The sequence below is a fragment of the Pleuronectes platessa genome, chromosome 8 (assembly GCF_947347685.1).
Source record: "Pleuronectes platessa chromosome 8, fPlePla1.1, whole genome shotgun sequence".
Taxonomy (NCBI): Eukaryota; Metazoa; Chordata; class Actinopteri; order Pleuronectiformes; family Pleuronectidae; genus Pleuronectes; species Pleuronectes platessa.
In genome coordinates this window covers 8,547,313-8,563,754 of record NC_070633.1, presented here as the reverse complement: position 1 = coordinate 8,563,754, position 16,442 = coordinate 8,547,313, and the positions used below count along the sequence as shown (strand labels likewise).

At 41.1% G+C, this 16,442-nt stretch overlaps 1 protein-coding gene across 5 annotated transcripts in view; it reads right to left on the bottom strand.

The window, feature by feature from the left end:
- Positions 1-5,530, bottom strand: part of si:zfos-2326c3.2 (misshapen-like kinase 1) — a 68,576-nt gene extending 63,046 nt beyond the window's left edge. For 4 of the 5 annotated variants that reach the window (XM_053429313.1, XM_053429314.1, XM_053429316.1 and 1 more), the window contains exons 1-2: positions 5,321-5,529; positions 3,520-3,585 (exon numbers count right to left, since the gene is read on the bottom strand). In XM_053429313.1, the coding sequence (XP_053285288.1) occupies positions 3,520-3,585; positions 5,321-5,377 (123 nt within the window). In that variant the 5' untranslated portion in view covers positions 5,378-5,529. Of the gene's footprint in view, positions 1-3,519; positions 3,586-5,320 lie in introns of all 5 variants that reach the window. The other variant, XM_053429315.1, reaches the window with a different exon arrangement.
- Positions 5,531-16,442: the final 10,912 nt, after the last annotated feature.

Below are 16,442 nucleotides of genomic sequence, written 5' to 3'. Positions count from 1 at the left end.
ACCAGTTACGTCAATTGTTTTGGATTTGGCTGCAACACTATTCCCCCCTGTTCTGTGGACTCAAACACTTCACACACTCCTCCATCGGCACATAGTGGTGAGAAGATACTGAGTGTGTTTTCATTCTTTTGTGAACTATCCCTTTAACTTAAACTGCCATTTCTCTGTCATCTAGCTCCTGTAGACTAGATAAATCATAAATAAAACACACACATTTTACAACCAAGTTGGTTGCAACTAAACATGTGTGGATTTCATGTGCCGTGGATACGTCTTTGAAAATAAGTGTTACTTTTAGAACATAAATCATAGTCAAAGTCAGTTTTTTAGCACAGTGGCGTGCAACATCATTTGAGCTGGTCACACATCTCCCAGCTATTTTCACTTAGCTAGATTGAAATGGGGACAAGAGTCTGCGAGTCCATCTATGCAGACTGTTGATAAAAACTAGGGACTATGAAGAAGACTTTATGGAAAACTCTACAACCGGCTTATCAAAGCAAAGAAGCAAGCACCAGACCAAAGGGATTATTTTTAGGGAGAGCTAAACACCTAATGTTTAGGAGAAACCTAAGTTTAAGTTGTGAGTCTGCAATACAAGTAGCCTACATGACAGATTTGTTAAACGACTGAGTGTCTTCGGGACTTGTAGTCCCCAGTCCATCTTGGCACAGGAAGTGATTGTTTTGTTGTCTTATTCTTCCGAAATAGATAAACAGCTTTCACGTAATAAAGTTCATATATGTATTTACATATTTGATAGGGACACGTCAATGTTCAAAACTAAATATAATATATCAGTAAAGCAGAAGTGTGAGCTTAGAACTTAAGATCAGAGCATCGGTGCTGGGTTTCCATTTAAAAACACTTAAACTGCAATGTAATGAAAATGCTGCACGCACATAAATAAACAGAGGAAAAGCCCAGATGCTTAGTCAGCATCTCGGTCACTCACATCAGTCCCCAACCAAGTGTTTTCTTTGGGGGCCATGTGTATGTTTGTGTGTGTGTGTGTGTGTGTGTGTGTGTGTGTGTGTGTGTGTGTGTGTGTGTGTGTGTGTGTGTGTGTGTGTGTGTGTGTGTGTGTGTGTGTGTGTTTGTGTAGGAAGTCGTTCAATCAGCCCCAGCTCCTGCTCTGGTTTCCCACAACGAGACTTGTTACATTGCTGAAAGCCCAATCGCAGACATACACACGCTTAGGAAGTGTCTGTTATCTGTACACAAGAGGCCTCATCGATGTCCAATTAATAGCCTGTTTGCAGAAAACTCCATTACTGACTATAGCAATAAGAGACGCTTAAGCTTTGCTATACTGCGAGTGCAGTCATGTGTATTACAAACATAACGGTAAATGCATTTAAAGGGCAAACCGTGATTAGAATAATCTAAGAACTGGTGATGCTTCAACTGAAGCTCAGGGACAATTTGAGGAGGAGTCATTTCATGAAACAGAAATTAATCCGTGGCAAGAAACACAGAAACATTACTAATCTGTGGAGTTTCACTCTTCACGAAACAAAAATCCTCTGAAGAGTACAAGCTTCTTAATTAAACACATTTGTCAAAAGTGCTTCTGCGGTATGAATTGGCTCTGTCTGTGGGCTGTTGAAACCCGAAACAGTGTATGTATAAGGTATGTTCTTGAATGAGATAGCTGACCATATCTGGAGATTTCCCCAGTTCAAACCTCAATGAATGTGACTCACATGAGGAAATTTATGAAATTATCTCTACAACTGTGCAATAGCACCTTGTGTAAGGGCCAACAGAGGCCATACTGTCCCTGTGCATCTCTTACAACATTTCCTCTTTCAGGAAATCAAGTGGCAATTGAGGCACACACCCACCTTCAATTCCACACACACATACACACATACACACACACACACACACACACACACACATCCACACACACACACACACACCCACCTTCAGTTCCAGACACACACACATACTCACACACGCATAAACACTCGCACACACACTCTGCTGAGAATTCTCCATGGACTTCATTCATTCTTTAACCCTAAACTTTTAACCTCTGCCTTAATTCATACCCTTATCTTAAAGCTACATTTTTTGCAAGACCAAGCCAAAGTAATTTATTCCAAAGCTGTTTTATAGCTGACTTCTTCTCCATTAAAGTGAAAGTGCTCCTACTGAACCAACCCAGTATAAGGAACACAACTGTCCACAGTCTGCAACAAAAGCACCTTCCAGTGTCTTCACACAACCCCAATAAGAGTTCTTGTACCGTACTGTACTACTGACTGTACTGTACATTCCGCCAGAAAACAAATTGTCCAACAATGTTCAACTTGCCAAATACATAAATGAGCAACACATTCTTTTTAGCAGCTTTCAAAACTGTATTCATGAAATGATCCGGAGGGGCTGTACATTAGAACGCACATTTCAGAGTCAGCGGCTGCGGCCAGCCCACTAGCAAAAACTTTGGATTATGTCAGAGTGAGCTCATGAGAGAAAACAGCAGGAGATTCTCAGAAGTATCCACCATGAGCCAGAGAGCGCCTTGATGAACTTTATACCACGCAAAAGATGCTAAACTAAAACAAAACATTAAAATATCTCAGTTATTCGTGATAAAAAGATTTGTGCCACATTGTCTGGGCTTCATGTCTGAAAACACCTTGACTGTAATAAAGAAAATGTGATTTGGTCGAACTGCAAAATGGATTGACTGTTCCCGTATAGTTTGGTATAGCATTGTTTCTATAGAAACTTTAATTTGCCACGAGACAGAGCTAAGTGGACATGTCTTGTCTTGCAGGAAAATAATCCTCTTCAATAAGTCGTTTTAAATTGCGGCAATGTCCCATCACCTTTGGTAAAGATGTGATTTTTAAGACTTGATAAGTGGTTGAACCCACTGTTGCAGAATCATCGATCAACGTCTCCTTTTTTTGATTTTCAAAACAGAAACTACACAATACTGCCAAAGTAGCAGTTTGTGGTCTAGCAGCAGCATGTGAACATAGGGCACAAGCATCTGCACAATTTGAAATAAGACTAAACACCTCCTGTGACCACAAACCACTCACACAAGTAGACTAACAGATATTACGATAAGGAAGTGAGCCCCACCCAGGGCCCTTTAAAGATGATGCAGATGCTGCGGCGCGTGTGTGTGTGTGTGTGTGTGTGTGTGTTTTTAAGGTGCCACGGGATATTTCCGTCAACTGAGGGTGTTTTGTATTGTTTTTTCTCTTAAAATAACTGGAAGTGGCTGTCGTGCGTTTTACTATAAGTGATGTGGCATATATGCTAACACAGCACATCTGCATGTGACAGAGCAGTGGATGGATGACAGACGCATCCACTTTGACAATCAAACTCATCGCCAGCGTTTGAGTCTGCAAACCATATTTAGATGAGAAACATGACATTATATTAACTATCAGCATCACACTTTTCAGCAGTTTTTATTCTATAACTTGCATGAGACAACAGCTTACAAACAGAAAAGGAAAGACAGAAAAGAATCAAGAGAGCTTTTACCTTGTAAACTTGACCGTAGGTTCCATTGCCGACAACTTCCACCAACTCAAAGATACCTGCCGGATCCTGTAGGGGGACATGAAAACACGTTGAAGTTGTCGACTCGTTATCTCATCATCAGAAGTCAGGTAAAGCTATTTTGATCGAGGTTTAGCAATTTAGCCAAGCAAGCCTGTCACATTTGGGTAAAATCTCTGGACTTATCAGCCGACATGGTTCTTTGACCTCTGAAGTAAAGCTTTGTGCAAGGAGAGGCTCAGACCCTCTGCTCTTACGACAGTTTATTACACATCCCACCTATAGGGGGAGCCCGAGTAAAGCCGAGGGCAATCTTTTGCTTGACAACACTCACGGAAGTTTGGCCGTAGGATGATTTGCATTTACTTGTATTGATCGCATGCGCAATGTTAGTACACTAAATTGAGTACATTTTCCGGTTGTCCTCAGGAGAAGGGGAGAGAAGGACCACTGGCTGAAGGGACCACAATTGCTTCGTTGTTGTTGAAACAGAGTAACCAGCGGGGTCGTGTGTGGGTCCATAAGAACATCTGGAGATGGAGAGCTCAGGGAATATAACCATCTTCTCCTGGAGCTGCGCCTGGATGACCTCTGTTACCAGAGTCAACTGAGGCTGACCAGTGGCAAGTTTGATGACCTGCTAGCTTGGGTCGGTGGCAGCACCTTTAGCCTTTGGTTACATTCTCAAACTTAATGGCTTTTGCAATATTTCGTCATGAAAATGTTGCAAAAGCGTGTGGTGTGAACGTACCATAGGTGCCGGTCACACACACACACAAATGTTTTAGTGGTGAACCTTCCACTCACTTTCACTTCCAATGTGTGCGAGTGGGGAGGCGAATAAAAGTTCAACTTTGGTGAACTTTTATCCACAATTTGAGTGTGTGACCAGGCCCTCAGCTGAATCACCCAGAGAAAACAAAGCTGAGGGTACACCAGTATGGAAAAGAGCAACAAGTTCATGCCAAGCAAAAATATAACAAGTTTGAGTTTATATGCTCAGTTCTGAGGGCAGATGAAGAACAATGCAGTGTTCCAGTAGGACGTGGACTGAGGAAGTGCAACTACAAATGTTGATAACATTGTGAGCTACGAGAATCTTAAATAAGGTTTATAGAATCATAGAAAATGGCTTTAAGGTGCAATTTTGATGCGTAGAGATATTTGCCCAATGAGAGATTTAACAGGACTATTGACATATGGTCATATAGACCCACATGATGGGACTTTTACAGACTGTGCAATGAAAAAAAGATTAATACAATTAAATCACTACTTTAAACTAGCAAAGTGTAATAATTATGTGTATTTGAGTTCAAACCAGTCACGTGAAGTGATTTCTTGCTGGTTTCCCTCACATTAAACACACACAGGTAAAGTTTTTCCAGCTTGTCGACCACTTGTTGCTCGGCTGCAGGTCAACTTCTCGAACCAGCGAGCCAGAAGGAAAACCCCGAGTGTAAACAGTGCAGCTTGTACACTTCACAACAAACAGGACACGGCGCAGGCAGAAAGCAACACGTCACAGGATGAAACACGCACGTTCCTCGCTAACAGTTTAAACACGGTACAAGGAAAAAAGTCTCTCCAGCACGACGAGAAATGAGTGGAGAGTAAAAGAAGAAGAAGAAGAAGAAGAAGAAGAAGAAGAAGAAGAAGAAGAAGAAGAAGAAGAAGAAGAAGAAGAAGAACCAGTGGCTAGGGACCGTTAGGTTTGCAGCCCTCCACATCCTCCACTGTTTACCCAGAGGTTTCTTAAAGAAAGAACAGTTTGTGTGCTTACTCGTAGAGCTGCCAGGTCTATACTGTCCAGGCTCCGGGTGGTGTTCTCCCTCGACATTGCTGCCAGTGACCGTGTCAGCGTGTTGATGTTTGTGGTGCAGACATGGACGCTCACACTTTCTTCTCTAACTTACTGACTAACGGCGTTTCCTCCCGTCGGGTCCATTCGGACGCTCCGCTGGCAGCGTCAAGCTAGGCGGCGCGAGCACACACCACTTCCCGGAAACACCTTTCACAATAAATCGTGGGTCAAGAGGCCGGGGGGGGATCCTCAGCTGATATCCGATTGGCTCCCGAGGTGCCCCTGTAGTGTCAGTAGTGTCACCTACAAATAATACAAACAATAAATATGACCATTTGTTCAGAATTTACATTTTCTAAGCCTGAAAAACAATTTTCTCAACATATTCAATAATGTGTGGTTTTGCTCAAAACAACCTAAATGTGCACCTCACTGAATTATGAATTGTGCATTGCTGTTGGATTTACTGTATACTTTTGGCCCCTCAAATGCCCTTGATTTGGAAAAATCCTAGATTTCTGCAGTATGCCAAAAAAATAACATTTGCGACTTTTATTATATATTGTTATGGAGAGGAGATGAATCGGTAATACATTATTGACATACCACGAACAATATTGAAGTTCCCATGTTCATATGCGTGAGTGAGAGTTATTCTCAGGATATGGACATTTTCTGTCTCAGGCCCAAGTCAGACTATGACTACTCAGCTTTTATTTTGAAATGCCGAGCTCCATGTTTTCGGCTGCATGTACTCAGCTTCACTCGACATCTCTGAGTTTTTGCTCCTGAGAATTGGCTTTTCAGAAAATTGACATCAAGTAAACTCCCGGAAAAAAACGAGGGGACGAGGAGGCCGTGCTTTGCCAACAGCCTGTTTCAACAGTGCGTCCTCACCAGCGCACCCGACTGGAAGTGATCAAGTGTTGGAGGCTGCACAACAATCTTTCCACGTGTATCCGCGTGTCTGTGCGCGTGTGTTTTTTGTGATGAAAGGAAGAAGTGAAAGAGTACTAAGATTATTGTTTAGTCAACTTAACAGTGGTGGACCAAGGATTTTTCTGAATCAAGGGCCATTTAGGGGCCACAGTTTACATGAGGGGCCAAATGCATGTCCAACATCCATGTACAACTCAGTAAAGTGCACGTTTAGGTCATACTTTGTTCAGTTACCTTTGAGCAAAGACACATCATTGCTATTAGTCTTAGTAGGTGTAAGTTTTCTATATATTTTTTTAAACAAATGACAGGGCAGGGACTGGCCCCACCCCTGGATCCGCCCCTGGTTGCACATTTACACAAACTGGGGAATTTAAAGTGTGACAACACTGAACATTCCCCTGATCATTCCTGCCCCTTAATGTTGCAAACCATTTTACAACAGTTAACATCTTAAGCATTTAGGTTGTTTTAAATTTACCTACATAAAATCAACTGCCAACAAACATCAAGTATGACCCAGTGAAGGCAGCAGTTTAAGTTAAAGCTTATCATTCACACATGCCCATTTCTGGATCAGAGAAGATTAAAAAAATTCCTTCAAAATGTGCTGTTTTAAGAAGGATTTTTTAGATTTTTTAACTGCCCTAAATTAATTAATTTTTAATTGTTTTCTCCAATTTTTCTGTATTGTCCTTGTGCCGGTTTAATTAACTTCTTTGGAAATAGGGCCTGTCCATGGCAAAATAAACATGCTGGTACTACTTTCAAGTCTCATAATTTTGTATGATTGCTACATTGACATGTTAATTCCATTCATCCATTATCTATACAGCTTATTATTTAAGGAGTTGCTCGCTGATATTGGAGCTGAATTTTTGTCCACTTGGGGGCAGTGGAAACAGGTCATTAACTCAACATTGACTTGAATCAAAGGTTCAGTGTGTAAGATATAGGTGAAAGGGATCTATTGAATATAAAATAATCTTAGTGGTGTCCTCATGAGTGTGTACTCATCTAAGTAGTCTGAATTGTTTTCTTTAACCTAGAATGGGCCCTCTCTATTCAAATACTCTATATTTACCTCGGTAATGGATCCTCTCTACAGAGGCCTGCCATGTTTTTTTTACAGTAGCCCAAACTGGACAAACTAAACACCTTTTGAGTTTTCAATACAATCGAAGGCTACTACAGGTTCGCCTTCATGTTCGGAAGAGGAGGGTGAGGTGAGAGGTATTCAGCTGCAACATGCAACGTCACCACTAGAGTGCCCTGAATTCTACACACTGAACCTTTAATAAGATTCATAAACGTTTAACTTTTCTTTTAGCTCCATTTGTGTCTCCACTATGTTCACCAGTTTGTTGTCAGCTTTGTCTGCTGTTGGATGCGGCTTAAAACCCAACATAGATAGTAAACAATTTGAGACAGTTGGTACATACATTTGTGACAGTATAAGTGCCCCTGAACAAATATTATAAAAATATTGATATGTGCTCATTGTTTAAGTAAAAATTCTACCTCACTTATGCCATGTGTCATAATGTAGCCCGCTAAAGAGGTAAAACAGGCCAGTAACCGCTTTATGTGTATGAAGAAATGTCTCATTCTGTTTTCAAAGTTAATATATATGTATGTATGTATGTTGCAACCTCAGTTATTAATTCCACAGTGTTTATTTGCTTTACCCATGAAATTATGTGTTCAAATATAAAATGTATTGGGAAGATGGAGCGTGACATTCCAGTCCCCTAAGTGAGCCAGTGAGTCACAGTCAGCATGATGAAATAAGGGTCATTATGTGGTGGGACACAGACACTGTGTGTGTGTATGTGTGTGTGTGTTGGGCAGTGACAGAAAGATTAGTGTGAATGAAGGAGAATAAGAGAAAGATGGCGAGTGACTCTGTTGCTCCCTCTGAATGTTTGTTTGTGTGTATAAGTGAATGTTACAAATTTAAGAGTAAGATGAGGGGGTAAGGCAATGTGTGTGTATGCGGGTGTGTGCGTGTGTGTGCGCGCGTGCATGTGCGTGCTGCAGTGAAGAATGGTCTCTCTGTGGTCGCAAACAGTGGCCCTGTTCACACTAAGGTCAGCTGCCTGTACACACACACACACACACACACACACACACACACACACACACACAAGCAAGGAGGCTCATATCCAACCTAGACAAATCGCCATTCTGTGAAACAACTGAAAAAGAAAATTCCAGGGTGACTAATGTCGTTTGTACTACCGGCAAAACGCTGTGGAACTACAGCATATTTTACCAATGTTTAGATACTCTGTTCAAAACAGTGAACTTTCTGTTCAAAACCTAACTTATCAGTAATTTAGATCACTGTAGATGGAAAGATGCTGCATTTGGACAGACAAATTAAGTTACATGTTTGAATAAGAAAAAATATTTAGTTTATAGTTTATTTATTTTATTTTACAGTCATTTAGATTTTTTTCCCCCTGTGCACCATAGTTCTTGGTGAATTGGCATGGAATTACTTTTTTTACGTAAAAGCAACACTACATACAATGATCTGTACAAAACACAGAGGATAAGTTTTGCAATGCAAAACACCTGATGGTCATTTCAGCTAAAGACCTACTCAGCTAAAGACCTACTCAGGTGTTTTACATGTAATTTGTGCCTCGTTGAAAAAGGGCCTTCTTTGGCATTTGCTTTGGACTTCTTTACGTAGTTGGTATAGGAAAATGGATGCAGCAAGAGCAAGAGCAAGAGGCAGAGGCAGAGGAAGAGGCAGAGGAAGAGGAGGAGGTGGAGGTGAAGGTGAAGGTGGAGGTGGAGGTGGAGGTGAAGGTGAAGGTGGAGGTGGAGGTGGAGGTGAAGGTGAAGGTGGAGGTGGAGGTGAAGGTGAAGGTGGAGGAGGAGGTGGAGGTGAAGGTGGAGTAGGAGGAAGAGGAAGAGGTAGAGGAAGAGGAGGAGGTGGAGGTGGAGGTGAAGGTGAAGGTGGAGGTGGAGGTGGAGGTGAAGGTGGAGTAGGAGGAAGAGGAAGAGGTAGAGGAAGAGGAAGAGGTAGAGGAAGAGGGAGAGGTAGAGGAAGAGGGAGAGGGAGAGGAGCAGCAGCAGCAAGGACAGTTGTATCTGATGAAATCAGAGCAACTGTCATCGACCATGTAATCAATCATGGTCTGTCCATGAGGGAAGCTGGTCTGAGGGTTCAGCCGAACTTGCCAAGATCAACGGTGGCATCAATCGTGAGGGTTTTCACACAAACTAACAGGTACTATACAGTATTTACAGCATTCTGACTGATGTGTTTGTAACAGTAGTAATGTGATGTGAGAAGTCTCCAAAACTCTCCTGACGTATCAGTGCATTTGTGTCTGACTCACTATTGTAGGACCCAACGGTTGCCCCACTCAGGTGGAAGGGGAAGAAAATTCACTTTGCCACAAGAAAATGCAATAGTGCAAATGGTTATTGCTAACAATAGTATAAGGCTAAGAGAAATTTGTGCAAACATCATCGCAGACATTGGTGTATTTGCCAACATTGAGAATGTTGGCACCACGACCATCGCCAGAGTGCTGAAAAAGCACCAAATTTGAATGAAGCAGCTTTACACTGTCCCCTTCGAGAGGAACTCTGAGCGGATAAAGGAACTCCGGTACCAATACGTCCAGGTAAGACTGAACACAGGACACACTGTCATGTTGATTGTGATTTTGCACAAAACTGTAAGCTATGCCATTTTTGTCTTATGGTATCTTGTGTATTCTCTAATTTCCCGAAGAGAGCCATGGAACTTGAAGCCAGTGAGAATGAACATGCGTTCATCTTTGTGGATGAGGCTGGCTTCAACCTGGCAAAAACACGTCGCCGTGGAAGGAACCTGATTGGGAAAAGGGCCACGATAGATGTTCCAGGCCAGAGGGGTGCGAACATCACCATGTGCGCAGCAATTTCGAACGATGGACTGCAGCTGCAGAAGGCCGACATAGGCCCATACAACACCGAACGCCTAATTGCCTTCATAGATGAGCTTTACGAAAGGCTCACAGCAAGAGAGGTAGACAGGCAGAATCTACCAACGTATGTAATTGTATGGGACAATGTGGCCTTTCACCACTCCCGGCAAGTCACAGGGTGGTTTGCGGCGCATCCTAGGATGATGTCACTTTTCCTTCCGCCTTACTCTCCTTTCCTCAACCCCATCGAGGAATTCTTTTCGGCGTGGAGATGGAAGGTCTATGACCACCGCCCTCAGGACCAGATGTCCCTATTAGAGGCAATGGCTGCTGGGTGTATGGACATAGCCCCAGAAGATATCCAGGCCTGGATAAGGCATTCCAAAAGATTTTATCCACGTTGTATGGCAAGAGAAACCATACGTTGCGACGTAGATGAAAATTTGTGGCCAAATGCGGAGGATAGGAGGGATTAGCCCAATTCTGCGCCACTGTTGGGCTACTGTAATATACAGTATGTGCAGGTTTTGTGCATTGCATTTTTTGTTAGAACACATTTTTTGACTTTGTAATGTATTTTCTGTTTTGTGTAACACTTGCACTGTGACAAAATCTCCAAAAAGTAAAGCACAGTGAAAAAAACTGTTGTGTTTGTGATTTGTTTCTGGATCATATATTACGTACTTACTGTATGTAATTTGCATTACAAAAACTGAAAATTGTTATTCTCAGTTTCTCATAAAACACTTACAGTATTTACTGTATTTACAATTACAGTACATTTACCACACTCAATTGTGACATCTTTTGTGGGAGGTAAACAGACAAATGAACACTATCAGCAGATACTTGGCTTGGATTGTCATACTGTAATATTACAAACTTTATTACTGTAGTCCAAAGAAGTGTTTGTCTGTGTTTTTTCTCTTTTTTTCAATGCAACACTACAGGAAATCTATGCCAAACTGGAGGACACAGCAACATTTTATATATGCAATTGGCAATGCTTCAAGATGTTAGTGTTTTTTAGGTCATAGTGTTCTGAGAGGAAACATGTGTTAAGTTATGGCAGCATTGTTTGTGGTGTGGTTGTTGTAGTGCATTTTGCACCAAAGGTTAACAGATATGCAGAGGTGTGTGTCTCTAAAGCCCACTGTGTTAAGTGATAGGGAAAAGTGACCATAGTATGGGTACATGACCGAAAACGATAGGAAAAAACTGTAGTAATGATGGTGTTTGTGATGTTGCATACTGCACACATAACTTTCATAATGTAAATGTACTGTATTCCAGACCTATGCTGAACTACACAATCTTGTCTTTCACTGTATTTCTGAGTTTTACAGATGGATGAGGAAATCACATGAATTCATATAAATAGATGAGGCAGGGTTCATAGGACAAAATCAAAAAGGAGAGGCAGTAATATCATTGTCAACGAGGCTATAATCCATGTCCCAGGAAAACGTGGGGGTAACATCATCCTTTGAGCTGTCACTACACAGAATGTGGTCGTCCTCCGTCACACCATGGGCCCTTAGAACACACCTCACATTCTCAAATGTTTTGACCGATTACATAACATCATCACAGCAGTAAACCACATTCACCAGATGCAATCCATTGTCATCTGGGACAATGAGTCATTCCACCGCTCTGCTCTGGTCCAGAACTGGTTTCAACACCATCCACAGTTTACAGTACCATACCTTCCACCATACTCTCCGTCTCTAAACCCAATCAAAGAGTTTTTCTCGGCTTGGCGGTGGAGGGTTTACGATCTCCAGCCCCAGGCTCAGGTACCCCTCATTGAAACTCTACTGGATACAGAATTTTCTGCTTGTCTGATATTTGTCGAGCGTACAGTGTTATGCACACTCCTGTAGTAGCATGACAACTGGGACATGTTTTGTTGTGATTCTCCATGTTGACATGTTGACTGATTTGGGGATATGGAGAGAAATAAATTCAATTTTCATGAGTCTGCAGCATTGGTCTTGTGTAGTGTTTGGTGAATTTATTGTATATTTGCACTTTCTCAGAGTACTTCACTTACAGTAGTCTAATCACTGAGAACTGGAATTGCTAAAAGTGTTTAAGGTTAGCAACAGCAGTGTGTAACTGGCTAAAGCAGAATTAAGTAATATGAAGCGTGTGTGTTTCATATGGCAAAATAATATTGTTTTGATAAAAAAGTGTATAGTTTTTACAAGAGTGTTTAGTTTTGCAAAGGATCTGAGGTGTTCTGCTGATTGGGTGTGTGGTTGTGCTGATTGTGTTTAGTGTTTGAAACACCGGGCCCTGTTTTGAAAATCGTGCTTAAGCAATCGAAAAAAACTGTAAAATGGATGTGGGTGTGGATTACATTTTGTTAACTTTTCATATGGAAATTATCAAATTATTTGGCACAATCCCTTTAGAACTCTACACTTACTGTCCAACCGAAATCCCTTCAATAGCTTTTTTCTGGTTAAATCTCGGTGGATTTTTTATCCATTAAAGTTTGTGAGCCCGTCTGAGGCTCCTCCATGAGAAAAAGGCAGATAAGGAGACACTGAGGGAGACAGATAAAGAGAGGTGCTCAGCCAGCCTGGTAGAATCACTTCACTATGCCCCTGCAGAAACTTTTTCTCGCAGTAAAAACTCATGTGTATGTGTGCTTATTCATATATTTTTATATTCAGGGGGACCAAAAGTCTTCAAATGGAAAATAAGAAATGTGATCTATTGTGAGGACATGCTCTTCCAGCAACCAGCTACTTTGACGGGTCTAAGTTTAAACGGTCGCCGATCCAGACTGCGTCAGCGATGATTGCAGAAAGATTCACATGGTCTTTTTTCTTATTCTACCACCATGGCCTCTTTAATGTCTCATAGAAAATCTCTCTCTCTTTTCACAGATCCTAAGCTCCAGTCAGCCGCACTTATTGGAGCCATGATTGAACTAGAAATATGTTTTTGTAGTGCTATTATTATCTTTTGAGGGTCTTGGGGGGCGCTGACATTGGGCTACAGGCGAGGTCCACCCTGGACACGTCCCCTTGCTTAATTAGTTAATATAGTTTTTTTAAATATATGTTATTACTGTGATTATGGTGATTGGTAGCGTTGGGTAAAATGAATATAAATCAAGACGTCAGACAATGTAACCCCGACCTGCCCGACCTGGGTCTGATGCATCATTCATCACAAGTTCAGGAGGAGTCAAACGATAAGAGTTCCAACCACCTGGTATCAGTGTGTCTGTAGATCTGCAGCTTAAACTCCACTTTCTTTCAACATGTCGTGTTGTGCTTTAGATGACTAATTTCTCAGACTTTACAGCTGCAAGGAGCGTGTGGAATTGAGAGAGCTCTTGTTCAGGATGACAATATCCTGAGTTCTTTGATGACTGCAATAATGTGAATCATAGGCTGTGGTCTGAAAAAGTGCAAAAATCTTTAAGTTTTAGACCACAGAATATAAAGTTACTGTAGGATAAGGATATATGTGAGGAATTATCCCTCTGTCCATCTTGTAATATCGCTTTTTTCTTTCTTGTATATGAGCTTTTCTCTAAGTAGTAATAATGTTTGTAAGCTTTATGCTTTTACATGCCTGGTAATACAATAGGTCCTCCTTACCTTCTCTTTATTCCGAGGAAAGTGATGTAGTTCCTATCACTAATGTATATGTGTATGTGCATGCTTTTAAGTCAGTGCTCTCAGGAGATGGTTCACTTACAGTTTTTTTTGATTGCTTAAGCACGATTTTCAAAACAGGGCCCGGTGTTTCAAACACTAAACACAATCAGCACAACCACACACTCAATCAGCAGAACACCTCAGATCCTTTGCAAAACTAAACACTATTGTAAAAACTATACACTTTTTTATCAAAACCATATTATTTTGCCATATGAAACACACACACTTCATATTACTTAATTCTGCTTTAGCCAGTTACACACTGCTGTTGCTAACCTTAAACACTTTTAGCAATTCCAGTTCTCAGTGATTAGAGTTCTATAAGTGAAGTACTCTGAGAAAGTGCAAATATACAATAAGTTCACCAAACACTACACAAGACCAATACTGCAGACTCATGAAAATTGAATTTATTTCTCTCCATATCCCCAAATCAGTCAACATGTCAACATGGAGAATCACAACAAAACATGTCCCAGTTGTCATGCTACTACAGGAGTGTGCATAACACTGTAAGCTCGACAAATATCAGACAACAGAAAATTCTGTATCCAGTACAGTTTCAATGAGGGGTACCTGAGCCTGGGGCTGGAGATCGTAAACCCTCCACCACCATGCAGAGAAAAACTCTTTGATTGGGTTTAGAGACGGAGAGTATGGTGGAAGGTATGGTACTGTAAACTGTGGATGGTGTTGAAACCAGTTCTGGACCAGAGCGGTGGAATGACTCATTGTCCCAGATGACAATGGATTGCATCTGGTGAATGTGGTTTACTGCTGTGACGATGTTGTGTAATTGGTCAAAACATTTGAGAATGTGAGGTCTGTTGTGAGGGCCCATATGGGCTTGAAGGAGGACGACCACATTCTGTGTAGTGGCAGTGCAAAGGGTGATGTTACCCCACGTTGCCCTGGGACATGGATTATAGCCCCGTGGCCAATGGTATTTCTGTCTCTCCTTCTTGCTTTTGTCAGGTTGAACCCTGCCTCATCTATGTATATGAATTCATGTGATTTCCTCAGCATCATCTGTAAAACTCTCAGAAATACAGTGAAAGACAAGATTGTGTAGTTCAGCATAGGTCTGGAATACAGTACATTTACATTATGAAAGTTATGTGTGCAGTATGCAACATCACACACAACATCATTACTAATGCCGTAGCCGCAGCCTTCTCCACCTCCGTGGATTCCCCCTCTCACCATCACTCTTCTTCTTTTTTGAGCACAAGCTCCATTTTGGTTGAAAACAGGTGAACTCAGCTGCTGCATTGCTATAGTGCTTAAACCTGATAGTTGTGTCTACAATTAAGCAATGCTGTGTTTAAACGCCAAATGGTTAAACATGTTGTGTTTAACCAATTGGCCCATAGGGGTGGTAATTTGACAGGCTGTGCTTAGGAATTGCAAGGAAGTGACATCTTGATATCCTTCTGTGTTTAATGTATACAAGTGTGTTTAGTGTTTTGCAGATCACTGTGTGTATTGTTTTGCAAAAAGTGTGAAGCTGACATTGTGCTTATAATGGTGCAGATCTGGGCCCATGTTTTGCTCCTTGAGTGTCAAGTTTGATAATTGTGTAATACTTTTGATTTTAGTGTTTATGCAATCAAAAAAAACTGTAATATGAGTTTATGCCGCTCTTACAGTAAACTCTGATTTCCCATTCTCTTATTTGCCTGCTTACCACAAGGGGGCGCGGTTGCTTATGTTTGCATGTTACATTACATTACTTTGTATATGAGAGAAAGAGAAAACAACCACGTGTGGCAGCTTTAAATCAGGAAGTTGCTTTTATGGGTACATAAGTCATGGTTTGAAAAATAAGAATAAATGTAGCTACTATAATTAAAAGACAACAAAGTCTCCAAATAAATTTGCTGCATCAACAATAATTTCAACATTATTAAAATGCATTCATTTCACCTAAAGAGGCCTCCTTGCATAAGTATTTTATATACATTGGGTAGAACACATAACCTTCAGCAGGAAAATCATATTTTGAGAGGAAGATAACATAATAAGGAAGATAATAAGCAGAGAAGCACGAGAGTGGAAAGTCTTGAGCTGGAATTTTACTCACAAATACTAAATTAATCACTTTCCAAAGCTTCACACAAGGTTGTCTTGTCTTGCTCATAGTTAAAGTATTGAGCGACTTGTTAAAAAAACAAAATACAACTGAATTTCTAATGTTTTTCAGTTGGAATAAGCTAAAGAACATCTCTTAATGTGTTCAGGGGCTGTCAACGGCTTGTGTGACCCTAATCAGCATAAACTGTTTCTAAATGTGAATATATGTAGAATATGAATGCGAGGGTTGAGCAGGTTTTGGTTCCTAGCAGGCTAACAGAGCAAAAGACTCGGAACATATTTCTTATAAACAAATGATCCACCATGACAGTTTTAAACCAGCGAAGAAGCAGCAGCTAGGCAGTAAAGAGCCATTAGAAAATACACGATAAAGCAGTCCTTTCTTCTGTTGTTCTAGATGTATGGACTGAAGAGACTTAATCAAAGAGAAAAGAAAGAAAACAGAAAAAC